This window comes from Hippoglossus stenolepis, chromosome 14 (genome assembly GCF_022539355.2).
Source record: "Hippoglossus stenolepis isolate QCI-W04-F060 chromosome 14, HSTE1.2, whole genome shotgun sequence".
Lineage (NCBI taxonomy): Eukaryota > Metazoa > Chordata > Actinopteri > Pleuronectiformes > Pleuronectidae > Hippoglossus > Hippoglossus stenolepis.
Window position 1 is genome coordinate 13095688 of NC_061496.1, and position 26580 is coordinate 13122267.

At 41.0% G+C, this 26580-nt stretch overlaps 3 protein-coding genes across 6 annotated transcripts; 1 reads left to right on the top strand and 2 right to left on the bottom strand.

Moving 5' to 3' along the window:
* Nucleotides 1–29: 29 nt before the first annotated feature.
* ftsj3 (FtsJ RNA 2'-O-methyltransferase 3) lies at nucleotides 30–9654 on the bottom strand. The gene is made up of 21 exons (XM_035177183.2): nucleotides 9463–9654; nucleotides 9250–9355; nucleotides 8203–8249; nucleotides 7683–7762; nucleotides 7372–7471; nucleotides 6862–7056; nucleotides 6659–6774; nucleotides 6443–6547; nucleotides 5685–5785; nucleotides 5391–5474; nucleotides 5139–5285; nucleotides 4725–4860; nucleotides 3728–3924; nucleotides 3014–3125; nucleotides 2708–2789; nucleotides 2421–2622; nucleotides 2198–2280; nucleotides 1934–2036; nucleotides 1018–1201; nucleotides 774–868; nucleotides 30–664 (listed from the first exon to the last, which is right to left on the bottom strand). The coding sequence occupies exons 1-21, from the start codon at nucleotides 9527–9529 to the stop codon at nucleotides 415–417; spliced, it is 2592 nt and encodes an 863-aa protein (XP_035033074.2). The 5' UTR covers nucleotides 9530–9654; the 3' UTR covers nucleotides 30–414.
* A 341-nt stretch (nucleotides 9655–9995) lies between these two features.
* On the bottom strand, nucleotides 9996–15719 carry plaat1 (phospholipase A and acyltransferase 1). Of its 3 annotated transcripts, XM_035177190.2 has the most exons (6): nucleotides 15575–15719; nucleotides 14724–14784; nucleotides 12836–12885; nucleotides 12289–12427; nucleotides 11139–11407; nucleotides 9996–10166 (listed from the first exon to the last, which is right to left on the bottom strand). In XM_035177190.2, exons 3-6 carry the CDS (start codon nucleotides 12860–12862, stop codon nucleotides 10065–10067), a joined length of 537 nt encoding a protein of 178 aa, XP_035033081.1. In that variant the 5' UTR covers nucleotides 12863–12885; nucleotides 14724–14784; nucleotides 15575–15719; the 3' UTR covers nucleotides 9996–10064. The 3 variants fall into 3 exon arrangements, with proteins under 3 accessions (XP_035033081.1, XP_035033084.1, XP_035033083.1); XM_035177193.2 differs by lacking the exon at nucleotides 14724–14784; XM_035177192.2 differs by lacking the exons at nucleotides 14724–14784; nucleotides 15575–15719 and adding an exon at nucleotides 13629–13827.
* Nucleotides 14990–25803, top strand: mfn1b (mitofusin 1b). Of its 2 annotated transcripts, none has more exons than XM_035177185.2 (18): nucleotides 14990–15071; nucleotides 15634–15792; nucleotides 15899–16034; nucleotides 16551–16713; nucleotides 17564–17688; nucleotides 17810–17918; nucleotides 18568–18675; nucleotides 18948–19101; nucleotides 19455–19522; nucleotides 20750–20871; nucleotides 21285–21411; nucleotides 21731–21835; nucleotides 21949–22051; nucleotides 22993–23219; nucleotides 23372–23551; nucleotides 23681–23877; nucleotides 24179–24313; nucleotides 24677–25803. In XM_035177185.2, exons 2-18 carry the CDS (start codon nucleotides 15645–15647, stop codon nucleotides 24744–24746), a joined length of 2277 nt encoding a protein of 758 aa, XP_035033076.1. In that variant the 5' UTR covers nucleotides 14990–15071; nucleotides 15634–15644; the 3' UTR covers nucleotides 24747–25803. The 2 variants fall into 2 exon arrangements, with proteins under 2 accessions (XP_035033076.1, XP_035033075.1); XM_035177184.2 differs by having other exon boundaries at nucleotides 15026–15182.
* Nucleotides 25804–26580: the final 777 nt, after the last annotated feature.

Sequence of the window (26580 nt, forward strand, 5' to 3'; positions counted from 1 at the left end):
AAGGCAAAATAATCAAATGACACGTGAAAGATACTGAAATAACATATTTATTGCAAAGATGTGTCTGTAATATTTACATACTTAAATGAACACATTTATTGTAGAGTTAAACTTCAGTTCAGCTCTATTTGAGGAGCTGAGGATGCATAATTTACATCTTCAGAAAGACAAATAAAAACATCAGCACTGGGACAACCTCGCATCATAGATCAAGTGTGCAGGGTTTTTAAGGAACCTCAACAAAGATTTCCTGAAAAGACGGCAATCACATCAAATGCCAAAGTTAATTTTGGCCTCTGTTCATGATACAGGAGCTGAACTGTGGGACACAAAGCTCCAGAAATGCTCACCAGCAACACGAGCCCAGGCGATGTCTACTATTTAGATAGAAAGGCAGTTCTGCAAGGACGTAATTTATTTTGCACCCTTCTTTCTGCCACCTTTTGGCGATCTTCCTTTGACTTTTGCCCCTTTTCCTTTGCCCCCTTTATCGCGTTGCTCTTTCCTTTTCGTCCCCCGCAGGTCTTTCTTCATTCGACCGTCTACTACTTTGAAGACTCCCTTGACGCCGGGGGGCCGGCTCACCTTCTTGCCGGCTCCCTTTTTGGTCACGACGTATGTGACTTCTCTCTTTTCCTTCCCGATGCCTGCTTTCTTGTAGATACTGATAGTATGCGGAAAAGACAAGAAAAGAAAATTGAGATTTTATTATTCCTAAAATTAACAGTTAAAGGGAGTTATAATTGACTTGGTGTACAGGTGTAACGTCATACCTCTTTAGCTGAGCCATCTTCTCCCTCTCAGTGATGTCCACTGTGTTGACAACTGCCTCCGCCCTCTTCTTTGCCTGCTCCATCTTTTTCAGCATCTGGAAAAGTCACAGAGAAACTGACAAATTAAGATCCACAGAAATACTTTGAGTTTTTTTGTGCATCTTAATAGAGATCTAGCGGCTATAAAGACTTAAATAATCTTTAACCTTTAAATCACATCATTGTGGGTTCATCCTCAACTTACCCTCCTCTTCTTCCTGGCCTTGGCTTCAGCCACTCGTTTGATGGGCCGGGCATCGATCTCCTTCCATTTCTGTTTGAATTCCTCCACCATCTCTCTAGTAACGGGTATTGGCTTCTTCCGGTGTTTACGTTCATCGTCCAGAAACCACTCGGGTACTTCCCATGGCTCGTCAGAGCTAGCAAACCTGCAGAAGCAGACAGTTGTATAAGTGAAAACAATACTGTGTAGGTATTGATAGGTTTATTTTACTGCTTAAGAACTAAATCCAGTATTTTCACTGACTGAGGTGGGTTCACAAAACAAGCTGTGTTGACGACAACATGTGCAATAGATATTAATCAGTGTAAAGAGCATTTTGTAGAAACTGACTGTGTGGTAAGTATTAAATATGAACCAAGCAAAACCACAAGAATATCTTTCAAAAATGATGTTGTATGTTATACATGCAGCACCTGGTCACAGATATTTGTAATTAGGAAAATCACATTATCTTTCATCCCAAGGGCAAATTCTTCACACTGAACACAAAGACCTCTAAAACTGGATCACAATCATACATGATCCTTGTATTTTCACACATTTTGAACACTGGTGAGTATTTACAGTAGAAGGATGTTTATGCAGGATTGACTCATAATTAACTACAGGTCCCATTTTCACCATAATGAAGGAAAATGTCACCCACAGCAACCTTGAGACTCATATCTATAATTTATATACATGTTTATCAACAATAGAGATCTATGATACAGAATAAAATAAAAAAGGGTTTAGATACTTGTCAGTGGAATTAATTGATTGCTGATCACAGTCTTATTGTGGGTTTATTGACAGTTAAATATACAGAAATTAGCACCTGCTTTGTGAGACAGTTTGACTCAGACAGAAGCTACGCACACTATGAAGCACCACCCACCTATGAAAGGAGCCGTCCATCAGGTCTCTGGCTGTTTTCTTCGACGTAGCGATCTTACAGCCGAGGGCCAGGCCTTCAGCATCCAGGATCCTGGCTTTCTTACCTGAGGGGCACAACACATTCACACATCCATGAAGTTACACTCTCACTGAAATGTATTCATTTGGTTAAAAAGCTTCTTACGCTGACATGTCTAGTTTTAACTGTAGTTTCTCCAGAACATTTCATCGGAAATATACCCTATACAAGTAGGAATTAACTCACTGGTGCTCTCTACAGGAACAACCTGGAGGTCATCATCGGCCTCTCCTGACTTCCCAGCAGCCTGCTTCATCCTGGTAATCTCACTGGAAAAAAGCAGGTAAATTGTTTGTACATTGGTTATTTGTTACAACATAGAATTTAAGCTTGTTCATTCTATTCAATTTCTCCTCATCGACTAATATCATTCACAAAAAAACAGATTGGACAGGACATGAGGTTTTACTTCTCATCATCGCTGCTGTCGTCTGAGTCGCTCTCCTTCGCAGCTTCCTTTGAAGGTCCCGCCTTTTCCTCCTGAGGAGCAGCAGGAGCAGCAGCAGCAGCAGCAGCAGCAGCAGCAGCAGCAGCAGCTGACACCGCCTCCTCTGCCGCCTCCTCCTCCTCCTCTGCCTCCTCCTCCTCAGCTTTCCTCTTTTGGCTTTTTCCTGAAAAAGGTCCCAAAACTTTATAATTTTCAAAGATTCCTAGATGTAAGAGAACTAATATTCTCATCATTCTTGTGTCAGTTACCTGTCTGTTTGTTCTGGAGCAGCTCAGTGTGTTGGAGCTCACTCTTTGCGTCTCCTTCCAGGTCAATCTCAGAGAAGATGCCCTGCAGAGAAAGAGGGGTGGGGGGGGGGGGTCAAAGGTCAGACATTACACAGAAATCGCCTCATGTGCCGGTGTAAACCATGAGAAGGATCGTTAAGGATGTAAAAGAAGAAGCAGAGGACCAGTCGCAATATAACATCAATCTGCAGAACTGTCAACATCCCACTGACGACAGCAACAGAACACCAGGGCTGTGCATGTTGTGTTGCATTATGGGAAACAAACCTTGCTGAACCACAGGCTGGTCTCTCGCTCTTTCTTCTCATCCTTTCCCTCCAGCTCCACTAGCAGACCACTGTCCTTCCCTTCATCCTCCTCTTCCTCAGCAAACTGTACTCTGCAAAAACAAATACACAAATCAAAAACTAAATTAAGGAATTATTGGGGGTATGAACTATGTGAAATTAAGACTTTTTTTTCAGAACATGGTGGCAACATGGGCCAAATATTCCCTCTTTGCTTTAAAGTTTGCTGAATTTAATACAGTTTACAGTTGAAAACAAATGAGAACAAACAAATCTGGGAATCGGGTCACATATCAATACAATTTACTTTCAAAACATTGAGGGTTAGGGTCAATTACAAGTTGAAGGCTATTGAGTGAATATATTTGGATATAATAGACTTTGTATTGCATTTTAATATTGAGGATATTTTTCAACACAAATACATTATTTTAGGTTTCAGACTGAAGCTTCACACTGAGTGTTATCGTGTGTTGTCCAGTATCCAGTGTTGTCGTGCTATTAATAAAATAATCATTCGATTCTATCGACAGAGGCGACGTCTTAATGGACAAGAGTGGGACTAACTTTCAGTTTAAGACTCAATGAAGTTGCAGTAATCGTCTCACATGTGTCTGAGATGTCAAATCGAAACCACAGCAGCAGCTCGTGTTTTTAAGCAGTTGGAAAGTTCCTGGTCTGAACAGCTACTTACTTCTTCTTCTTTGGTGCCTTCATCTCCAGCTCTTTCTGTCGCTGCTCCACCTCCTCCATGTCCTCGTCATCTAAATCAGAGGCCAGGGACATTTGATCTGCGCTGTCTTCGTCATCCTCAGACAGGTACAGGTCGTCATCTTCATCTGGTAGATTATCTGCCACCTGCATGTCCCCCTTGGATATATCAGTCAGCACCTGATGGAGAGAAGTTAAAATAAATTGGTACCAGGGAAGAGTTCTGCTGCTTCACAGAGAAAACTGGAGCAGGTCAAGTTTAGTGGGGGTTCAGAGTCTTCTCAGTGTTAGTTTGACTTGGGCGGGAAAAGGGGGGAGTGTGAAGTTCTTCAAACAATACGTCAATAAGTGGATTAGGTTACTGTGACTGAAATTTGATTATTAAAAATTAAGGTCTCCAAACAGAGAGTTTGACCCCTGGGCCACCTGAGGCCTGTTCTACTAAGAAAGGTCAACATACACATGCATTGTCATAGCAGCATATTCTACAAACAAAGCGCAAACTATAATATCACGTTAATGTATTCAATATATTCAAATGTATTCAATAGTGACAGTGAGCACCCTCTGCTGGATCACAAGGCAAACTACCTCAGAGTCTGAATGCGCCTCCTGTCTGTATAATCTGAATTCTAACAGGTCTTTATTGTATGAATATGAACTTTGGGAAATAAGTGATGCCCCTACTGTGTGAACCACAACACACTTATATCATTGCTCCATCATTACAGCACAAGTGGATCTCATTTCCGTCACAGCAAAGCAAGTTAGGTGTTCAGCGTAAGTTACCATGGTGATTTATCCAGGTTTAACCCCACAGTTAAAACTGATGTTACCACACTGACCACAAATCCTGCGTCGTAATAAAAACCAGAAAACTACACGTGGCACCTTCACAAAACCTGATGGATTAAAGTCTACATAGAAAACGAGTGACTTTAGCTCAGAGATCACATCAGTTAACTTGGGAAGCTTGTTACCTTTTGCTTCTTGATGGTGCTGAGAGAGAACAGGCATGTGTCGTCGGTGTCGGCGATGGAGACGCCCGGCAGGTCCATCTTCAGTTCCACTCTCTCCCTCACCTTCCTCCGCTCTTTCAGCAGCTTCTTCTTCTTCCTGATGGAGCAGATAGGATAAGAGGAGACAGTTATACAAATCTGTTTTCTCGAGAAATATCAAATCAGAGAGTGATGAGGAGGATTTCAGACATTTTCACTAAATCCACCTGCAATAATATTACTTTACGACCTGGTTTGAGGGTTGTGTTGTTTAGACACTCTTCAAAATGACAATCCAGACAAATCTCTGGTGTTAACTGGACTATAACTTATCAATTGATTAAACTTTTCCACAAGATGAAAGTTCAGGAAAGACTAAAAAAGAGTTTGTCATACCGTCTGAGCTCAGACACTTCCTCCGCTTTCAGCTCTGCCAGTTTCTTCTCCAATTCCTCCTCCTCCTCCTTTTCATCGTCGTCCTCCACCTCTTTCTTCTGTTCGGGCTCGTCGTCTGACTTACACTTTTCTTCATCAGAGCTTAAGCTAAAAACAAAGCAGAGAGGATGTTTGATCGGCTGAGACAAATCCTTGCAAGGACAGAACTATGTTTTGTAGATATTTGTGAAGATGCTATAAAGACTTGTTTACTTGAGCTCCTGGTCCTGCTCTTTGGCCGCCTTCAGTCTCTTGGACAGGAATCTCCGCAGCTTGGACCTCCAGCTCAGCAGCAGGCTGCAGAACACACACACACACAAATACTTGAGTCAATCATTTTTATCTGCATTATTTCTGTCATAATAATAATAAAGTAACAGCATTGAACAACTGCTAAAGGATGTTTTAATTGGTCATTTCCTCCTACTCCACGTCAAGTTTTTGATGTGTAACAAACTGTTGTTTTCTAAAAACTAAAACCTGAGCGGTGACAGATCAGGGACTTACCGGAGCTCTTTACGGCCCAAGACTTTGATGTCACGACAACACTCCTTTATCTCAATGCTGGTGGCTGAGTGAGACTCCAGGTCTGGGTTATCGAAGCTGATCTGAAAGAAGAGGACAGAGTGAGGATGGCAAGATGGGAGAGTTTTTAATAAGATTGATTTTTCTGTCTCTTCAATGCATAGATTTTGACAAATTATTCTCAACTCAAATTAGACTAAGCTGGTGTTTCCATGATATTTAACCACATCTTGTTTCCCTCAAATTACTCAAACCCTATGAGAGCAGAGAAACTGGGGATTATGCGATTGTGGTTGAAAGCTGCAGATATTCCAAGAAAGTGGATCTCATGCCACAACAGTGTGACATCAGTCCGAGTCAGTGCAGTGTCAAACTAAAGCTCATTATAGAGGCTACATCATGTGATTAAGTGAAAGCAAAAGGCTTCTTCAGTTCAGTTGAACAGGTCTTGTTGTAAAGAACAGATTCATATCTCGTGGCCACAAGTTATTTATCACCTTCCGAATTCCAACGTGCCTACGAGTTAAATAAATGTGAATTAAATTAAAATCAGCCTTCTAAAGTGTAATGTTACCATATTATCACCAGTAGAGGTGGTGTGGAATGTTCATGCGGGTGCGGGTCTCTAAATTGAGAAGATAATTCCTTCGGGTGGGTGACGGGCAGATGAGCTAAGCAAACGTGCGGATTCGGATGTCGTCAGGGCCGAACTGCGAATCTCTAACGTGCAGATATCTCACCTCACTGGCTTTGCTCAGGAAGTCAATAGGGTTCTCAGCTCTGAGAAAAGAGGTCACTGTGAAGCTGTGGTAAAGCGTCAGATCTCCATCTGTGTATCCCTCCGCCTGGAATAGAAGAAGAACTGCTTGGTCAGTAATGGAGACAATTTATGAACCAAAACTAGGCTGTTCACAGGTGCTCATCTAATTCTCCTTCATCCCCTGCAGGGAACTTGCCTTTGGCTTCTTGACAGGCATCAGGTCCTTCACAGTTTTGGCCAGCACCTCCACCTCCTTAAACGCATATTTGGGGTCAAAGAACTTGCTGTCGATTTTATCCGGGGCAAGATAACCTGGAAGGGGGACACGTTTTTTTTAAACACATAGGCTCTCCCTTTAGAGAATATATTAAAATCCAGTCATCATAAACCGTCTCTGACCCTGACAGACGACAAAGATCTCAGCGGACTCATTCCTGGATGCCTGCGGCTTGGTGGCCTGCACCTTCTTGAAGAACTGCTGGAAGATCCAGAGGAGCGGCTGGTAATCTTTGGAGCGGAAGACCTTTGTGACAAAAGTGCCACCTTTGACCAGATAGTCACAAGCCAGTTTCAGAGCCATGAGGGTCAGGTGAGCTGGAGGTGAAGAGAAGAACATGTAGACGTGTTAGGCCAGTCACGTGGTCACATGACACTGTCCCAGTGTCCCTGCTGCTAACGTTAGATGAGACCTGTGTCTGTGATCATGTCTGAGAATAACTAATAATACTTAATGTTGATAAATGATTAAATGTTTTATTACAATTTGTTACTTCATGGGCTGTTGGGACTTACAGTGTAAGACAAATAATAAATAAATTTAAAAAACACTGACATCAATAGTATGTGTTGGAGTCTGTTATGGTTTTTGGTTGTTTCCGTCTAATGTCCTGAATCTTTAGCTGTACGTACCTTGTGTGAAGGCGTCATGTGACCAGTTGGCTCCCACATTGGGGGCTCCATCGTTTAACACCACATCCACCTTCCAAGTCTGCAGCTGCTTTCTTATAGACTGCGTATAAGACAGATGGTATCTCACTTACAAAATCTATTTTAAGAAGATCTAGAATATAGTATGTGATTTTAAAGAAGTCTAATCTTTTGAAAACAGTACATGTACATTGCATTAAGGAGTAGTGTGGTGTGAAGAACATGTGAAAAATAAAAATCCAATATCTTTTTCTTGTATTAAACTGATCACTGTTTGAATTTCACCCACTCACCTGTCTGCATTTCTCTGTGGTGATGTCTTCTTGCAGCATCACCACATTAGGAATGGGCTTGATGGGCACCAGGTCAACACCTGACAGGAGGAGACCAATTTAAAACATGCACTTGCATCATCTTCATCACAGAGTTTTCCTGAACAAATAAAATCAGACTAGAGCTAAAACAATTTTTTAATTAACTAATTAATCCATAGAGAGTAAACTGTCAACTATTTCAAAATTCAATTGAGTGCATTGATCTGCCAATTACAAAGAATATTTTCCCTTCCAGCCTCTCAAATGTAATTTCTTGCTGGTTTTCGCCATTTTCTATGATGTTAAACTAAAGATATTTGGGTTCTGGACCATGGGTCAAACAAAACAAGACATTTGAATATGAAAACTTCGACACTTTGACACTTTAAAAAGGCAGATGAAAGCAAATGTGATCTTAATTAAATAATTCACAGAAGCCACAGAAGTGGATGGGAATCATTACGTCTGGAAAACTGAACTAAGACAAAATGAGACTCACCAATAATGAGACTTGACACGGGCATAAAGTTTGATGCTACCTGCAACCTACAAGGAGAAAGGTAATCATCAGTGTCTTTAGTCACGTTCACAACACACATCGCTCTTTTGATTCTCTAGAAAAAGATTACAAATGCACTTGGCAAAAACAGCAATAAATCCTGCATTCATGAAGGTCATTAAGTTCAGACGTGTTGATTTAACCATGTGACAAGTTTACTGTGGTTAGTGGAGCTTCTGATCTGTGTTGCATTGTACAGTGAGATGTTTCTGATATTCAGCCTTCCCTCATTGATATAAATAACAACATGAAGGCAGGGTTCCAGAAATCTGACTTAACTGCACAATTAACTCAGGTGTAATCTCATGTCTACTTCTACCCATACTATTTGCAATATTTCAAATGGAAAATAACTTTTTGCCCATCACAATATGTCCTTATATTTAAGTACATTGGGGTTTTCTACTCTCTTGTGCAATCATCCTGTGCCACTACACTTTGTATAAACCACTACAGTGAAAGGTATTTTATGTAAATACTCAGCTTTTTATTTTATTTTAAAACATTTTTTATTCTCTTGCTTAACTCATTCTGATCTGCCTGCTGCTTTAACAACTGGATTTTCACTGTACAAGATTTCCATTATCTGTGTGATTTCAATATTTTTGTTTGAGCAATCTCAGTATTTTCATCCTTCTTACATTGCATTTATCCTATTTACATTGTAAGTATTATCACTATTTTTATATTTGCCTATGTTTACTTATTACAACACATTTCCCCTGTTGTGTACCTAATAATCTGCCAACTGGGGGGTGCATTGACTTTACATTAAGGGTTTAGATTAAAATCAGAGTAAAGATCTGTTTTGACATGTCAAAATCACACAAGATGTATTCCTGCTTGTCATATATCATCTGTAACTACATCTGGTTAAAGAGTGAACTCTGAAAGGAGGGCTGATGGAATAGTTCCCACATGTTGGACGTGAACACACATGCATGGTTCCCAGTGAGATGATGAATTCGTGTCAGAGATGTCGCTCACCATCCTCCCGGAGCAGCACACAGGTCCACCAGGGCTCGGGCTTTCTGCAGAAACTGAAACTTACGGTTGAGCTGGATGAGTTTGAAGGAGGAACGCGAGCGATAACCTGAAAAAAGAAACACCCAACACCGGGTTATTCGAGTTAACTAGCAAGTGTGCTAAAGCTAACATCAAGCTGAAGGCGTGCTGTGTTTCCTGAGAGTGACACTGTACCTGTTTCTTTGGCCAAGTGGTAGAATTTATCTTTTCTCGTCTTTCCGACTTTCAGCTTCTTCCCCATGTTTGTTGTTTTGCGATCAGCTCTAACACAGAATCTCACACGTTGTCAGGACTCACAGCAGCCGCACGAAAACAAAACACGTGTTCCTGCCTCAGTGCGGAAGTTCACCGAGCCACCGGAACCCTTTCTTCTTCGTCTCAGTTGTTCCCGTTGTTCCCAGGACGCTGCTGCCACCTGCTGCCTGCAAGTCCAACTGCATTTAAATTAAGATACAATAAGATAATCTTTTATTATTCCAACAATGGGTCTTTATTTGCTGAGGCTCGAATACTGCAGGTCAATTTCACAGTTTCAGAAATACGTCCAAAATGCTTTCCCCTTCTCTCTCCGTCTATGTCCTGTAAATATGCCACAAATGGCAATAAGGTTGACTTATTGTCAAAAAATGAAACGATTGATTGCTTAATTAACCCAAGAAATCACTAGACAACTAACACACTGTTTGGAATTAATAATAATGCTTTATTTCAATTTTTTTTAAATCACAGCCGCATGAATGTTGGGGGACAAGACCCTTCAGTGAAGGACACCTCTGTCAGAAGGGTCTGTTTCTGGATCGTGTGTTGATGAGTCCCAGGACAGAGAAGGCACTGGCTGCTGCCGTCACCAAACTGATGGCCCCAATGGCCCGTGTAGCCTGCGGAGACAAAGTGGAGCAGAGGTTTTGGAGTTATTTAGTATTACATCAAAGGGATAGCAGGGATCAGAACAAAGCAATAATAATGGTACAGCATAATTCAGAAATAATCAATTCCTAAACAGATGTACATAATATAAAATATGTCTGTTGCCTAAAGAAGAGGAAGCAAATAATTCACCAAACCAACACATGCATCTCTTAAAGAACAAAGAGTGCACTTCTGTTCAATATGTTGCCCATTGAAGAGTTTATATGGATATTTCAATGTTAAACTGGTCAGTGTTGTAAACCATGGTAACCCTCATTAATTCAACCTGAGCACAGCTGATATGTTCTCTGAAGATGGAAAGTACAAAAACATTAAACCCAGTTTTGGTCACATGCAAAGCAACAGGGTTGATGGTCAGAACATAGATTTTTGGGTAGATCAACCCTTTAATGTCGACCCAGAGCATAACTTTAAACTCTCCAGTACTGTGTGTAAATGATTTACAGTGATTGGTCTCAATGCAGAATACACTTCTTTGGGTTTTTGGGTGAAGTGTCCCATTAAGTTTTATTACATCACTTCCTGTCACCAGAACCAAATGTAGTTTGGGAAACAGGAACCACATTCATATTTTTAGTTAAGGGGGTTTGTATGTTCCCCTATGCATCTCACTGCAGTTTTTGGACAAATGGTGATATTTGACATTTATTTCCACAGTAAAATATTCAGGAAAACAAACCAACGGCCCAATGATACAACTCACGTCTTCATAAAAACAGATTCACACTAAAAATAAATTTGACTTTATTTATTTAGAAAGAAATTCAGTTTTAAATATCCTGCTTGTTCTAAAATCTATTTCTCAAGTGAAACTATGACCTTGGTGACCTTAAGGATCCATTGGACAATGTGGCCTTCTGAGCAAAAGTGTTTTTGCCCTAATTACATATGAGACAGAAAGTAAAGAGACAGTGAGAGACCTGCTCGGACACCCCCTCCCCGTAACGCAGGAGGGTCACAAAGTGCTCGCAGTTGCTCCCCAGCAGGTCGTAGGACACTTCCTGGCCAATGAGGACTTGCGCTCGCTGGATGATTTCGGAGATGGGCAGGGGTGTGTGGTTGTGGTCGTACTTGTTGTTGACCCGGTACGAGTCGCTTCCCACCACCTCCTTCAGCAGCTGCATGCGCACCACTGCCTTCCTGCTGAAGACGGACTTCACACTGGACATGGCGGCTGCCTGGCTCTCGTCTGTACAGGGAGAGAAGGGCCTTAGTGGATTTAACCCAGTTTTTTTCTCTTAGGTGTAACAGCAAATGATTAGTTTAGAGACTAAATTAAATATTGTAGGTTGTGTGTGAAGCATTTTGTGTTGGGAACCATCACAAAGATCCTGAAGACATTAAGGATCCTGACAGAATGGACAAGCCAAACTTTTTCCACTTTGCAAACTAAATTAAAGAAAGCAACAGGAGTATTTTTATTATTTCCGCCAAGACACATTAGAAACTTGATGTATCATGTCTCCAACATTCTATTATTGTCATGGTGGCCTCTAAAGTCTAAATTAGTGTAGTGTAAGTGAAGAAATAATGCAAATACTAGTTGAAAGTGTGATTCATGACACACAACTCTGCAAAAAACACAAAACTGAAAGCAACTTTAAAAAAAAATAAGTTTTATAGGTTGACCTAATTAAAGAGGTTGTCAAAGTTTAGAAGAAGACAAATTGTTTTTCGGCCTGCGGCCTGCAACAAGTAGAGCTTGGTTCAGCCACAACTGCACAACTATAATCCAAAATATAGCAGTTGAATGGAAATGCAATGAACCTAATCATTTACAATTCATCTTAAAGTGTAACTAAACCACTTTTACAGCTGAAAGAAAGAAAACATGTATAATTGGTATTTAGTCGTGTCATTGATTGATTCTGGTGATGATCTTGAGTTTGAATCTACACTTTATATAGTATATATGCATAGTGACCATCCTCCTTAAACAAGCTTTACTGCCTCTGACTGGTTAAATTTGTCACAAAGGCTGGATGAAGGTGGCATGATGTCAAGTTACACTTTTAAAAGTTTATTTTTTAAATTTGTTTAATTCAGTCTAATTTAGAGGTTCCCACTAACCAACAGGAGTCAGGTTGATGATGTAACCGTCTCCCAGGTAGAGAGCCCAGTGCTGATAGGCTGGTCGGAAGATCTCAATGAGGTCACCAGGCTGGGGGTCACCAGAGAGGTCAGGAAGGTCAGGGTCATTGGAAGCCATCTACGACGAAAGCCACGGAGACGCAGTTTTGTATTTGATATCACAGATTCATTCTTTTCACGAAAGCTTAATGGAGCAAAGTGGTCTGCATGCATCTATTAGAAACAAGATATTTGGCTGTAAAATAATTATATTAAAATGTAAATATTGGAAATATTTTAAGTTACACTCTTTCAAACAAACATCTGATGGAGGCCTTGAAAACTTTTAAAATACAAAATCCTATATATATACCTGCAGTATTAAATATCAAAAGAAATGTTATAAATTAGGGAAACTATGACTGTAAACACAGTTTTTGAAATGACCACTGTCTCATAGGCCATAGAGGTCACCAGGGTCATTCATACTCCATCATTACAAATTTACATTCATTCATCATTAAAACAATTCAGACAGTCGACTTACAGTAGAGTTTTGTTGTTGTTTATCCATCCCACATCATGCTTCCACAAATTCTAAAAAAAGGAAAGAAAGATAACACAGGATGTTTTCCCATCAAAACATTGGCTTTAACCCCCTGGCAGACCAGTTCATGTGAATCTGAGGATGGAGAAATCATACGTATGGTTTGAAGTTTAATTTTTTGTACCCTGTTTGTGGCAAAATAACTAAATTCCCAGAGAAAGAGAATGCTGGATGGGATTTTTCACAATGTAAAGGTCACCCATACATACACACACAAACAATACACACATGAGCTGTTGTGTCACCTATGCTGCCACAATGGCACCAACACAATGGGGAAGCTGACAGAAACATAGTTTGAGCCCAGGTTACTTCACATGAGGAAAACTCACTAGTGAAATTGTAAATTTATATTAAAAAAGTAATTTCCATGGTTTTAGTCACAATTTTCTTTAAAGTATTGCCCCAAATCACCCAAAATAACAATTTAAACTGTTGAAATGTCAAGTTTTCCTCAGTGCAAGAGTTCAGTTTGGATGAAAATGACATTTGGATGAGATGAAATCTATATCTGCCCAGGGGAGCAGTTAGTAAATCCATCTCATCACTAATTTAACATGCTGAGGCCATGCTGCTGAAAAAGAAAGACACCTATAACATAGAAATACAATATGACATATAAAAATAAAGCATCAGAGACACCTTTAAAAGACGTTATAGCATCATGGTGATTTTTAAAGAGGCTAAGAATTGAAATAATCTCTGACGCTCCGAATGCAGGAGTAATACTTACCCAAACACTAGCAGCTTTTTCTTCCTCACCATTTTAATTCTCCATCATAAATCCACCCACAGTCTTTACAAAAAACCATAAGAGAAAAATCCAACAAGAAAAAGAAAGTCGACAAGTTAAATTCCGAGTTTCTGAGGTGATGCGTGGTTTTCAAATATCTCAAAGCCAAACAGAGGCTGGAGCTGGAGGTGTTTCAGTGTCCGCTGCTCTGACTGATTTGCCACAGAAGCTAAGGTCTCACACACACACACACACACACACACACACACACACACACACACACACACACACACACACACACACACACACACACACACACACACACACACACACACACACACACACACACACACACACACACACACACACACACACACACACACGTATACACAACAGAGGCGTTTCCTCTCGGGCATTGTCCCATTCACAGGCTGCTCATGTGAGTATTGTAAGCATGGTTATAGGTAATGGATGGTTAGTTACTGCAGTGTGGTTTGGACCAGTGTTTGACCTTTTCCAAGAGAAAGAGAAAATTAAATACAGACTGAGTGACCCCTACGCCCTGAGCTGTAGTTGTTTGGACCAATATGTCATGTAGTTTATCACTGTATGTATACCAGTGAGTTTTGGATGGACGTTCAGAAATATATTATGTATATGATTACCAAATTCTTTATTCATGAATTGTATAGCATCATTGCATGCTTAAAAAAAAGGAAATGAGGAAACGCATCATCATCTGCTGTACCATATTTTTTTCAGGCTATGTTAGTGTAACGCACAACTTTGTATAGCTTCAAGTTACTTATCTTTAAATCTGTATTTATACTGTATTTGGCTTCAATACTCCACCTCGGATACTTGTGTCTTTCAATCACCTTATACTTAAAAACATTAGTCTCTCTCTCTCTCTCTCTCTCTCTCTCTCTCTCTCTCTCTCTCTCTCTATCTATCTATCTAACTATCTATCTATCTATCTATCTATCTATCTATCTATCTACCGAGTTGAGTTCTCAGGGACATTAAAGGACATGTCAGGGGTTGGATGAATTCTCTGCTCAATGATTGGCTGCTGCCCGCCAATCGTGTCGTCACCTGTCTCCGCCCCTCTGTCCTGATCGGATGTTGTCACTGCGTCACGTTAACTGTGGTCAACCTGTACGTAGCAGGAAGAGACTTTCAAAATAAAATCAAAGGAAAATGAAGGTTTCATGTGTAAAATTGTACAATTATTATGGTGGCTATGGTGAGTCGGTTGAGTAAAGATATCAACCACGTGTTTTTAAAGCATAATTCAAATCAGCAGGAGCCAATTTAAAGTCTCATTGAAACACGTTCAATTGCAAATCCACTGGCAGTTTGTCAAAACAGCTTTTATCTTGAAACTCGCTCCAGGAAAGATATTACTCTGACAGCGGCGCTGTTGTGGGAATCGAACACAAGGTTAGCACTCGATACTAACACATCAGCAGTGAGCGGCACCGTGTGTTGTCCTGCTGCGCCTCGCTGCTGTCTGTGTTATGAGAAGAGGACACTGGCTGTCTGAGGACCGCGGTGAGGACATTGTGTTCTTATCTCTATTACATTATCCGCGCTGCTAATGCTAGCTTGCTCCCGCGACGCCGCGGGTAAAGTTAGCTAGCTTAATCTGATAGCTAGCTTGTGTAGACAGCGTGTGTCCGCTCCATTAACTCTGGAATTTCACATATTAGTCATGGAAATCCAAATGTGTGTCTTTAATTGTGTGTGTGAGTTGTATATTGTGTGTTGGCATCACGTGTTTGTGCTAACTTCTGTCGCTCACAGTTAGATAACTCGGCTCACGGGACACAGCTTTCCCTAAATATCCCAGTTGCCCTAAAAGTTGTGCACCTGCATTTATGAGATCAACACAAACCACCCACAAGTGCAGTGTTATGACCGCCATTTTTGGCTGTATTGTTTACCTGCACGGTTACAGCCGTGTTTGCCCTCTTTGACCCCTCTCGTCTCTGCCTGTCTCCAGACTGAGGAACCATGGCTGCAGCCCCTCCACTCAGAAGGACAGACTCCGCTCGGGGGGAGTTCTCTCCCCTCAAGCACTTTGTTGTGGCCAAGAAGAAGATCAGCGACGTGTTTCAACAGCTACTCGATTATGTGAAGGAGACCTCAGACTTTGTCGAAGGTGAGTGGTTTGATCTGTATGGTATTTGCCAGGTCTATCAGCATCTGTCAGGCAGCTCTCGCAGTGTGTATGGATGATAGTGGAGGTTGTTGTGTTTGTTCAACAGAAACTTGTGGGAACAAAGCTTTGGAGAACATCGCCAGTGAGGATCAAAAGTTGGAGATCCAGGCGTATGCTGACAAGCTTGCGATCATTAAGGAGGTGTTGGCCCGCAGACACATGAAAGTGGCCTTTTTTGGCAGGTAAATGCTTTTTGGATGCGATTCTAAAACTGTCTTTTTTAATAAGAATTCCATTTATATACACTTCACTTGTGTTAGTTAAGCTAGTCCCTCCAAAACATCAATGTGGCTGTTTTGCTTTCACTTTTATTTTCCATTAATGTACTAGTGTAATGGAGGTGACACACGGTTTCTTCACCTCATACACTTTCTATTGTTAAAACTCGTTCTGCATCATAGTTTAATCTGATGTTAACTGAGCCGTGCTGTAAATCTAAAAGTCAGAGGGTGAGACTGAGAAAACCTGAGAGATTTCATACATATAATTAGAAAGGTTAAACAAATAACCAAAAGCCTACTTGCAGTGCAGGCAGTAAAATGCATTGAGAACATATTACTGGTATTTTACTGTCTGTAGCTGCATTGTTGTTTTTTTTTTCAAATATCAAACAAGAACATTATACCTAAGACCTGATCATTTGTTCACGAATTAATATAAGTAAAGATAATCTCTGTGACTGTTTTGTCTGTTCATAGGACAAGTAACGGTAAAAGCACAGTGGTCAACGCCATGCTGAGGGACCGCGTGCTGCCCAGCGGTATTGGCCACACCACTAACTGCTTCCTGAGTGTGGAGGGCACGGATGAAGACAAGGCTTACCTCAAGACAGAGGGCTCTGATGAGGAGAAGAGCATCAAGGTGAATATTATTTAGATTTTAAAAATGTCAATACCTGGGACAACATGTTCTCAGCTACTGAAAACTACAGGACCCCTCTTTTTAGGGTGGTTGAGGACTCGTACCTTAACTCTGATTCCTCAACATGTTGAATTAAAAGCTTTAATAATAGGTATTTTTTTGTTTTTCAGAGAATATAGTAAACACGTTTGACTTTAGCCACTGCTACTTGAACCTGCTGTCATATATGACGCGTGACGGCTTTGCATCTAGTTTACCGCGGTGTCAGGTGTCTGACACTAGAGCCCGATGTGGGAGACACTGCTCTCTCTTCACTTCTCTCTCGCCCACTGAACTGAATGAGGTTGACATGGGTTCAGTAGAAGCAGTTAAATCGTGCTTTTGATTGTCGAGCTGTTTTTTCTCAGTCAGTGCTTCACTGTCCATACTGTTAGAAATGAATGTCTGTTTTATTGTTAAATCAACTACTACTAAAGTCGTAATTAAATGTTCGGTAAAATCTGAGTGGCTACTGGTAGTGTTATATGTTTGTAAAAATTATTGTTATTATTGATTTATTATTTTACAAATTCTCCTTTTAGTGTTGAAAATTAAATAGTTTAGTGGATAATGCTATAAATATCTTTACTATCAAAACTGTTATTTTAAACATTGTGAAAACAAACAAAATCAATGCTGTGCCAAAAAGAAACAGATTTATCAATATTGAATGGTGGCAAAAATGTTTTTGCTGTAACAATTGGTAATTCATGACTTCAAGAGTAATCTAAAGCTACTGGTTGCAATAAGTTTTAATGTTAGTCATTACATTAACATCTGTTACGTTGTTCCGTGTCCAACCCCTCTGCAGACAGTAAACCAGCTGGCTCACGCTCTCCACATGGACGAGAGTCTGGACGCAGGCTGTCTCGTACGCGTCTTCTGGCCAAAAACCAAGTGTGCTCTGCTTCGGGATGACCTGGTGCTTGTAGACAGGTAACAGAATCCATCATTTGAATCTGGAAAAGCTCTGACAGTGTCCAGATTTGCTTTTTACTTCATATATGAAGATGTCATGCATTCCAACTCTCTATTGAACTTCTTTTACACCTATTAGCCCCGGGACAGATGTCACAACACAACTGGACAGCTGGATTGACAAGTTTTGTCTTGATGCTGATGTGTTCGTGCTGGTGGCCAACTCTGAATCCACTCTCATGAACACGGTAATGTGATTATTGTACTGAAATATGACCACTCGTATACTTTAACTAATTATACTATTTAATAATAGCAAGCAAAGTAAGTTTTCAGTTATGTGACTTATGTGAACTAAAGCCACAGTTTACATGTGACCATTGTGGACATGTTCTCTGCTGAGCTGATTAGAGAGCAGGGAATGTGGCTGCCTGTGTCGGTCTCACACAGGCTCCACTCTTGTTCCTGTCTGTTGAGGCATTCATGCAAAGTGAAGCTGCAACCAAAGTCAATCACAGAGCCCCTTAACCTGGTGGCATCTCTTAAAGGCAAACACACATTCCCCTCTGGGTGATTTAATAGAAATAAACCTCCAGGCATAATGTAAGGGAGCCTAAATTCTGTCTGGTTGTGGAAACAATGAATGTTTTTATCCATGTTGTGACGCCAACTTCCCTGAATGAATGAATCTAATGTTCCTGGATAATACCATCCCTGGATGAACACCCAATTTATTGTTGATTCAAATACATATACTAACATATTTCGATTTAATTTAAATATTTCAACTTGTCAAAGAGAAAGTGAGAAAATATAGGTATAAAATGATTATTTTAACGCTATCAGAAACATCACTGACATCTTGTTTCCGTCTCTTTTTGCTCTTCACCCTTCTAGGAAAAGCACTTTTTCCACAAAGTTAACGAACGTCTGTCAAAGCCGAACATCTTCATTCTCAACAACCGTTGGGACGCCTCAGCAAATGAACCGGAGTACATGGAGGATGTGAGTCAACCCTCTGTGTCCACCTCATTTCAGAAACAAAAACATTAGATTTTTTACTAAATATGTTTTACATGTGTCATCATTTTTAAGATTTCTTGTGTTTTAAAAGGAGTGAGTTGTTTTTAGAATTTGTTTGAACTGAACACATTAAATTTAAATATAAATTTTAATGAACTTTTATCTGTGTTTTTTTTTTTTTATATATATGATTTCATGAGGCTAAATTAGAAACACCAATGCAGCTCTAAGAATGTGGCTCTCTCTTGCTCCAGGTGAGGAAGCAGCACACAGACCGGTGTGTGAACTTCCTGGTGGAGGAGTTGAAGGTTGTGGACCGTGAGCAGGCACCCGACCGCATTTTCTTTGTCTCCGCCAAAGAGGTGCTCAACTCTCGCATGCAGCGTGCACAGGGCATGCCCGAATCAGGTGAGGAAAACAGAGAGGTGATGCTGTGTGTGTGGGGCTTGAATCTTTATGTTTATATATAATTTATAAACAGGATATGTAGTTTATATGAAATTTGGATGCAGGTTTTTCTGCTGTCATCCACATTCTGTCAAATTTATGTAAAAAAAATAATTCTGGTATTTTTTATTTTTTTTTTAATCAGTGTAATGGATAGAAAATGGCACACGCTTTTGAATTACAACAGATAATGATAATGAAACAGTAATTACAGTAATAAAAAATGAGCCAAAAGCAATTAGAAATGTGTATTATACGTATATTTTGTAGTTTGCAGTGATGGCAAGAACTTACATATTCATTTCATTCAACAGGTGGCGCCCTGGCTGAGGGCTTCCAGGAGAGACTGAAGGAGTTCCAGTGCTTTGAGAGGAGGTTTGAGGTGTGTTTGAATCCCAAAGGAGACAGAGCTGGAAGAAAATTACACAATAATTTGTTAATTGTAAATGTATTAGGTTTGATCAAAACACTGATACTGTTAATATGGTACCAGAAAGACGTCTCAGCGGGTTCAAGCCTGAGGTGTGAAGTCGAGTCAAAAACAGCAGGTTGCACAACTAACCAGGCTCAGCTGAAAGAAGTTTACTCAGGTTGATGCCTGGTCAATGCTGGTTAGAGTGAGTTACTACAGGACAGAGGAGAGGAGGTTTTTTTCATTCATTCAGTCCAGGCTCTGTTCTGTTTGAGGTTATTGTGCATTAGCTACAGGAGTTAGTCTCCTAACAGTGACCACTTACCTGACCAGTCAACCGCTGGCACATTAACTACTCGTGAGGTTTCACCATTCACCGCACAGTTTCAGGCCGGCCGCCCCCAGAGGCCATGTAGACCAGTCACTGTGCCTTATCCATCAACCTGCGTCTTCATTGCTGAAGTCTAGATTCACTTCGGCGAGACATCCATTTGTTTTTGTTCCATTTTGATTTAGTTCTGTCTGAACTGTACCACCTGTTGATTTTCTTTGTGTTTCTGTGTTTTGTTGCTTTTAACTTGGAGAAACTGAATTTGTCCCTACGACATTTGAGTTAAGACCTTAAATGATCATTGACTTTAGTGGCTTCTGTTTTTAAAGAGCAAAAAAGTGAATCATAACCATGACAGACAGCTGATCATATGGATCATGAGTGGAGTAATGTGGGGAAAGGAAATTATTATAACATTGTAGTTGTTAGTTTATTTATGGTTTTTTAAAGGCCATTTAAATTAAAAAAAACACCTTTTGAAATCAATTTTTCATAGAACAACAATCTTCAAGATCCCTAAACCATGATAAAATTCATCCCACAGCGATGCAATATTCTTATGTATATAGTTTTTTCTGTCATTTACTTTCTTGGTTGTATTGTTTTTATATGTTTTTGATTTTTGCTGTGGCTCCACCAACACATTACTGTGACCTTAAAAACAGATTGTGGGCTGTGGGACTCAAGGCGCACACCCTGCTGCTCTCATTTTCCCTCCTGAGTTTCCTTTTCGTTTCTTCTCCTGAGTTAAAAGTAGCAGGTGTCTGTCTTGTCCTGTTCGTCCCCGGTGGCGTGTGAATGCACGCACCCGGTCCAGCCGCAGCCCCTGTAACTGTCACAGTAACTTGTGTGTTATGGCCTGGCAGGAGTGTATCTCGCAGTCAGCAGTGAAAACAAAGTTTGAGCAGCACACTATCAGGGCCAAGCAGATCACAGAAAAAGTCCAGAGCATCATGGACGACATCAACATCGAGGCAGCGGAGAAAAGGTGAGTATCCCCCCCATTTACATTTCTTTATATTTTTGTAGTTGGGCCTGTGTTGTTAGAGATGAATTGCTAATTCTAATCTGATTTCAATGATAATGTCAAACTGATATTGTCTTCTCTTGTCAATGCCATGAAGGGCTTGTTGAGGTAAACTATGAATCTGGGGTAGAAATATGGATTCAACAAAATGTTGGTCACTACTATGGATTTAACTTTCTGTGGTAAATTAAGATGCTATAGGATAAATTTCAGATACTCAATTCTATAACTGTCAGTGGATTTCTCTCAAATGCTTCTTTCTACTGTGGTCCATGTGTATCTTTACCTTACTGTGTTTCGGTTTTTTTGCTAAATTGTTCAGCTGCTGGTTTGTATTTGTGACATTTCTTCCTGTTGGTGGGGCGGGGCTTCAGGGTGGCGGCACTGGAGGACCGAGAGGATCAGATAGACCGACTGGAGTTTGTCAAGAATCAACTCAACCTGCTGATTTCTGACATCAAGACAAAGATTAAAGCCATAAGTGAAGAAGTCGAAACCAAGGTAACGTAGGTGACAACTGGTTTGAGAGTCTCTAACCCTCTGACCTGCACATAATGTCACTACTGTGTTTGAACTTGTGGCTCTAGAGTTGTGCAGCCTTTTATAAAGCCTTTTTTTCCACATCACCACTAGAATGTGATCGCACAGCACAATGTTGTTACACACACAGTAGATGTTCTATCAGAAACGACCAGTCTGTGGTGTATCTTTAGCTTGTTTGAGCTCTTAAGTGCTGCTAGCGATACTTATAACAGGACTCAGAGGGCCTGGCTGCTCCTGTGCTGTGGGAGACTCATGACTCTGACTGTGGTTTATCCAGGTGTCCAGCGCAATGGGGGAGGAAATCTGCCGTCTCCATGTAATCATAGATGAGTTCCACTCCGACTTCCACCCCTCACCTCATATCCTCAAAATCTACAAGTCTGTAAGTAGCCGCTGGTTAATTTGTCACCTTTCCTGGGTAAATTGACATCCTCTGCTCTGTCTCTCTCATTGACTGTATTCCATGTGACCTCTGATCCCTGTTGCTGTTGACAGGAGCTGCTGGCTCATGTGGAGGAGGGGATGGGCAAGAACCTGGCCTACCGCTGCTCCGACGCCGTGGATGCATCTGTCCAGTTTTCTCAGAGATACATGATGGGTAATTTAACTGTGACAAAATCACGAGTCCACCTTTGAGTCAAATTGTCAGTGAACAAATAGTTCAATTCGCGCTCATACGTCTGAGGTAAGCCATTAGTCTCAGTGCTTCTGTGCCACTAGAAGGGAATTATCTTTGCTGAATGGACAGATGGGTTAAATCGAGCTGACACGAAGCTGCTGTGTTCCTCATATGTGAAAGGCAAACTCTGGAAAGTGTCCAGGCCTTTCCGGAGTGCATATCTGAAAATGGCTCAAGCTTCCAGTAGAGGGTCTGCAGTGGTGTGGGAAATATCTGGTTCTTGTTTGCACTGAGTCATTCCCCTCTTCATGATCCAAGTGAATTGAACAGAAACCACCAGTAGAGGATTTTAGCTTCCTCCTGCTTAAAAATACTGGTTCAAAGATAAACTGCAGAAGGCAAATATCTGATCAACAAACTGAGTTGTTTGTTATCAGGAATGAATCTTTCCTCAAAACCTTGCAGTTTCACACCCAGCTAAGACATAAATCATATTTTCATAGAAAATGATTGCAGTCGCTCACACTCTGTTGTTAAACTTAGCCAGAACCCTTTGGTCTCTCGGGCTATGATCTGTAACACCCTGCTCACTGTTATATTTACCCTCCTCACTGAATGCCATCATCCCAGACCCCATCCTGCTACAAATGCGTCACTGTGACAGTGATGTTGAAAAGGTGTTAATGTGCCCTCTGATGAAAAGGCTTCAGCTGCTGTTGTGAAATTGTGGTGTGATATTTTTTTGTTGTTTGATCCCTAATGAGAGATGAAGAACAGCAGAGACCACAATGATAATGTTGTGATATTGTTTCTGTCACTGTGTGTTGTTACTTGTGTATCATTACACGTTTAAAATACAAACTAAGCTACAGATGTTCCAGTGATTCCTGTTTGTGTAATTCTCTTTCTCCTCTCTCCAGAGAGCATGCTCCCTCTGCTCCCCTCTACGGCCCAGAGCCAAATCAACATGCTGGTACCAAGCAGGAAGTTTGACCTAAGTTACGACCTCAACTGCGCCACACTCTGCAGCGACTTCCAGGAGAACATTGAGTTTCAGTTTACGTTGGGCTGGACAGCGTTGGTCCACCGCTTCCTGGGATCTGTCAATGCACAGAAAGCCCTCAGACTGGTGGATCAGAACCTCCAGGTACGGAGCGTAACTTCGGAATAGAGTTGGTTACTTGTGCTTCGAGGGTGAGGAAGAATTGAACTTCCTGGTGATTGATGTAGCCCGTTTGACTCCAAACACACTACACAGAAGATGTGTCAGATTTCTAAACTCAGCATCTTATCCCTCAGGGCTCTCGACCAGTGCTGCCTGTGGCCCTTACTCCTTCCTCAGGACCGCCCTCCATAGTATCGCAAGCAAACCACGAGACAGCCCTGATGACCCAGGAGGACCTGATGGTAGCCGTGGCAACAAATGTGGCCTCCCTCACCTCCCGCACTTCAATGAGCGTTATCATTGTTGGAGGAGTGGTATGTGGTTTCCTCAGTTGTTTTGTACTTGGCGGACGCAAACACTTGACATTGAAAACCATCCATGTTAATCCACGTGCTTTAACCTGTGAGTGCGAACTCAGCCTCTGTCTGTCTGTTTTCCCTAAGGTGTGGAGAACAGTTGGCTGGAAGCTGATTGCCCTCTCGACCTCGCTGTACGGCTTGTTGTACCTGTACGAGAGACTCACCTGGACGACAAAGGCAAAGGAGCGCACGCTGAAGCGCCAATTTGTGGACTATGCTTCAGAGAAGCTGCAGCTTATTGTCAGCTTCACTAGTAGCAGCTGCAGCCACCAGGTCCAACAGTAAGTCCTGATGCCGCATCTGCAGTTCATTTAGGCAGTCCTGTATTTAATAAGTAAAATGATACCACTGGTCCAATTTCAGATAATTTTCTGACAATTCTTTCAGTTTATTAATTCTTCATCACAAAAATGTTTTAGGTTACGTTGCAAATGCTAATTTCTATGAACCTTTCCTCAATTTCCTGGTTTATAAGCTACTGACAAAGCCTGACTCCGCACAGCCATGTCCCCACCCAGCCGTCCCCTCTGTTGTGGGGCTAAATAAATAACCAGTGCGACACTGTGCCCTCTTTGTTGCCAGGGAGATGACTACGACCTTTGCTCGGCTCTGTCAGCAGGTGGCCCAGACGCAAAAAGAGCTGGAGGGAGAAATCCGCCAACTGACAGTCACGATAGATCAGCTGGAGACCGTCCAGAGCCACTCGAAGAGCCTGCGGTTTGTGCAGCTCCTTCTCTTCTTGGGGGGAAGTAGTGGAGAGAGAGTGGATGACTGTCTGGTAAACAGGAACAAATTGAGTTGAGGAGAAAATTGATGTACTAGATATGAATGATTTTACTACAATAAAACAAAATTCTCCACTCGGTCATACTAACCCGATCTGCCTCAGTAGGTGGAGTTTCTTCCAAAGCTTATTTATTATTCTCTAGTACGTAGAGTCCAGCAGAACTCCGCCCGACTTCCTCCTGACTGGATGACCAACAGCTATCAAAGAAAGAGCCGTTCTGAAAATGTGAAACTAACAAAAATAAATAAAACAAACTGCATGATTTACTTGACATGTGTTTGTTTCCTCTGCAGACACAAAGCCACAGACCTGGAGAGGCAGCTGGAGGTGTTCACGAACCAGTACCTGCATCTTCCGCAGTGAAGATGCTCCTCTTCATCGGCCCACACTTGGTTTCAAGATGAGCCAGTCATTCCTCAGTCAGGCACCACCTCACCGCCCCTGGCCCTCCCCCATCAGCCCCACTACACCAGTTACCCTCTGGGCAGTGGTGCTGAAAAGTTTGATTGATTCATCGTTTAGTCAACAGAAAATAAATCTAGTGGCTATTTTCATAATCAGTGAAATATTAATCATTCATCGGGCAACAGTTTTTCAAAAGTCAAGACATGGCCCTTTTTTTGTTTAATTTATAAAATTTTATGTTCATTCAAATCAGAGTTTTTTAAAGACTAATCGATTAATGAAAAAAATGATTTATAGACAATGAAAGTGATCTGTGGTTCCTCTCTTAGCGGAGGGAGAAGGGTGAGGGCGCAGTCACGACAGTATTTTTCCCTCATCCTCCGCCTGCCAGGTGCTTCAGGTGCTGGAGAAATGTAAAACAAACCTGATGTGCACGTTGACGCTCCACAAAGACGCGATAGAATCTCTGTCTGCTTGAAAATACAGATCAGGTGCTATATTTTGACACTAACGTGCTTCTAACTGTGAATATGCCTTTTTTTTACCTTAGTGGGGCAAATGAAGTCTGTGTCAAATTGTACATTGTTTCTGTTCAGGCACATGATCTACTGTATCGTAGCAAGAAAAATAAATATATTTAATAAAGAAAGAGAACAGATTTTTCTGAATCAGAAGGGAAAAGTACAAATCCTGGTCAAGTAAATTCAAAGCATGTCTTTAAAATGCTGTTGGTTCATGTTCTATTTTCTATCAAACTAAAATGTACAGTAAAAAAAAGCTTTGGAAAAAGTCATTTTATAAGATCCTATTTTATTTATATCCATCGGGCTTGTAGTGACGATTACACAAGTCAACAGTTTGTAAAAATTGTTCTCTTTTTTTCTTCAATGTGTTGAAATATCTCCACATTTACCAAACTGTATTAAATCTGCCAAAATGTAAAAGAAAAGATGTTTTGTGTTGATTTGAACAACTTTCAAAGCTGTGTTAAACAAACCAAGAGTTTTTTTTTTTACCACGTTTGGAGCATTTCTTTGACAAATGAGTCCCTGTTTTGTTTGTTTGGAGCATGAACACAGACAAATCTGCAGCCGCCCAAAATCATATTTCTCAATGGGTTTCACTGTTCCACTGATGAGTTGGTGGCAGGAACGAATCAAAAAGACAGAGGAGGAAGAGGACTGATGGCGATTAAACATTGATCCAAACAATGCACAATTTAAAATAGAAGAAAATAGGATTTTGCTGCAAATTGGCTAAAACGGGGGATCTGGGCAGTTGTCTGTCAGTACTTCACCTGCCAACCGGCACCACCTACTGGAAGGTAGGATGTTATGTCAATGTTGCCACCTACAGGCAAAGAGAGTAATGACTGCTTCGACTTCAAAACGTGTGTCATCTGTAGGCAGCATTTTTCCAATTTTCAAAAAGCCTCAATTGCCACCACCTATGAGTTCTATTTTCACTTGTTAGCAGGATTATGCAAAAACTACTGAACTGATTTCCACCACAGGGGCCCGGGCCTGAGAAGTACCTGTTTAATACTGGTGCAGATGCTGATTAAGAGGCGGATCCAGGATTTGTTTCCCCACTTTAACATTGCAAAACAAATTTAATTTTTTCACAGAATAATGTATAGGACTCATTTTTGACTATTTAGGACTGAGTTTTATGACAAATAATTTAGATTATCAGATCACTTCCTTTTTCATATTTCTACTATGAGACCTGGACAATCGTGTAGGATCCCTCGGCCCTGATTGAGTTATGCACCGAGTGTACATTTTTTACA

Bases quoted from the DNA above. Each gene is read 5' to 3' on its own strand.
- mfn1b (XM_035177185.2), top strand. From the start codon at position 15,645: ATGGCTGCAGCCCCTCCACTCAGAAGGACAGACTCCGCTCGGGGGGAG. The intron at 15,793-15,898 runs GTGAGTGGTTTG...TTTGTTCAACAG, and splicing joins GACCTCAGACTTTGTCGAAG to AAACTTGTGGGAACAAAGCT. The intron at 19,102-19,454 runs GTGAGGAAAACA...TTCATTCAACAG, and splicing joins ACAGGGCATGCCCGAATCAG to GTGGCGCCCTGGCTGAGGGC.
- ftsj3 (XM_035177183.2), bottom strand. From the start codon at position 9,529: ATGGGGAAGAAGCTGAAAGTCGGAAAGACGAGAAAAGATAAATTCTAC. The intron at 8,250-9,249 runs GTGAGCGACATC...TTCTCCTTGTAG, and splicing joins TGTGCTGCTCCGGGAGGATG to GTTGCAGGTAGCATCAAACT. The intron at 2,281-2,420 runs GTAAAACCTCAT...GCTTTTTTCCAG, and splicing joins GACAGCAGCGATGATGAGAA to TGAGATTACCAGGATGAAGC.
- plaat1 (XM_035177193.2), bottom strand. From the start codon at position 12,862: ATGGATAAACAACAACAAAACTCTACT. The intron at 12,428-12,835 runs GTAAGTCGACTG...CTTTCGTCGTAG, and splicing joins AACAACAACAAAACTCTACT to ATGGCTTCCAATGACCCTGA. The intron at 11,408-12,288 runs GTTAGTGGGAAC...CTCCCTGTACAG, and splicing joins CATCAACCTGACTCCTGTTG to ACGAGAGCCAGGCAGCCGCC.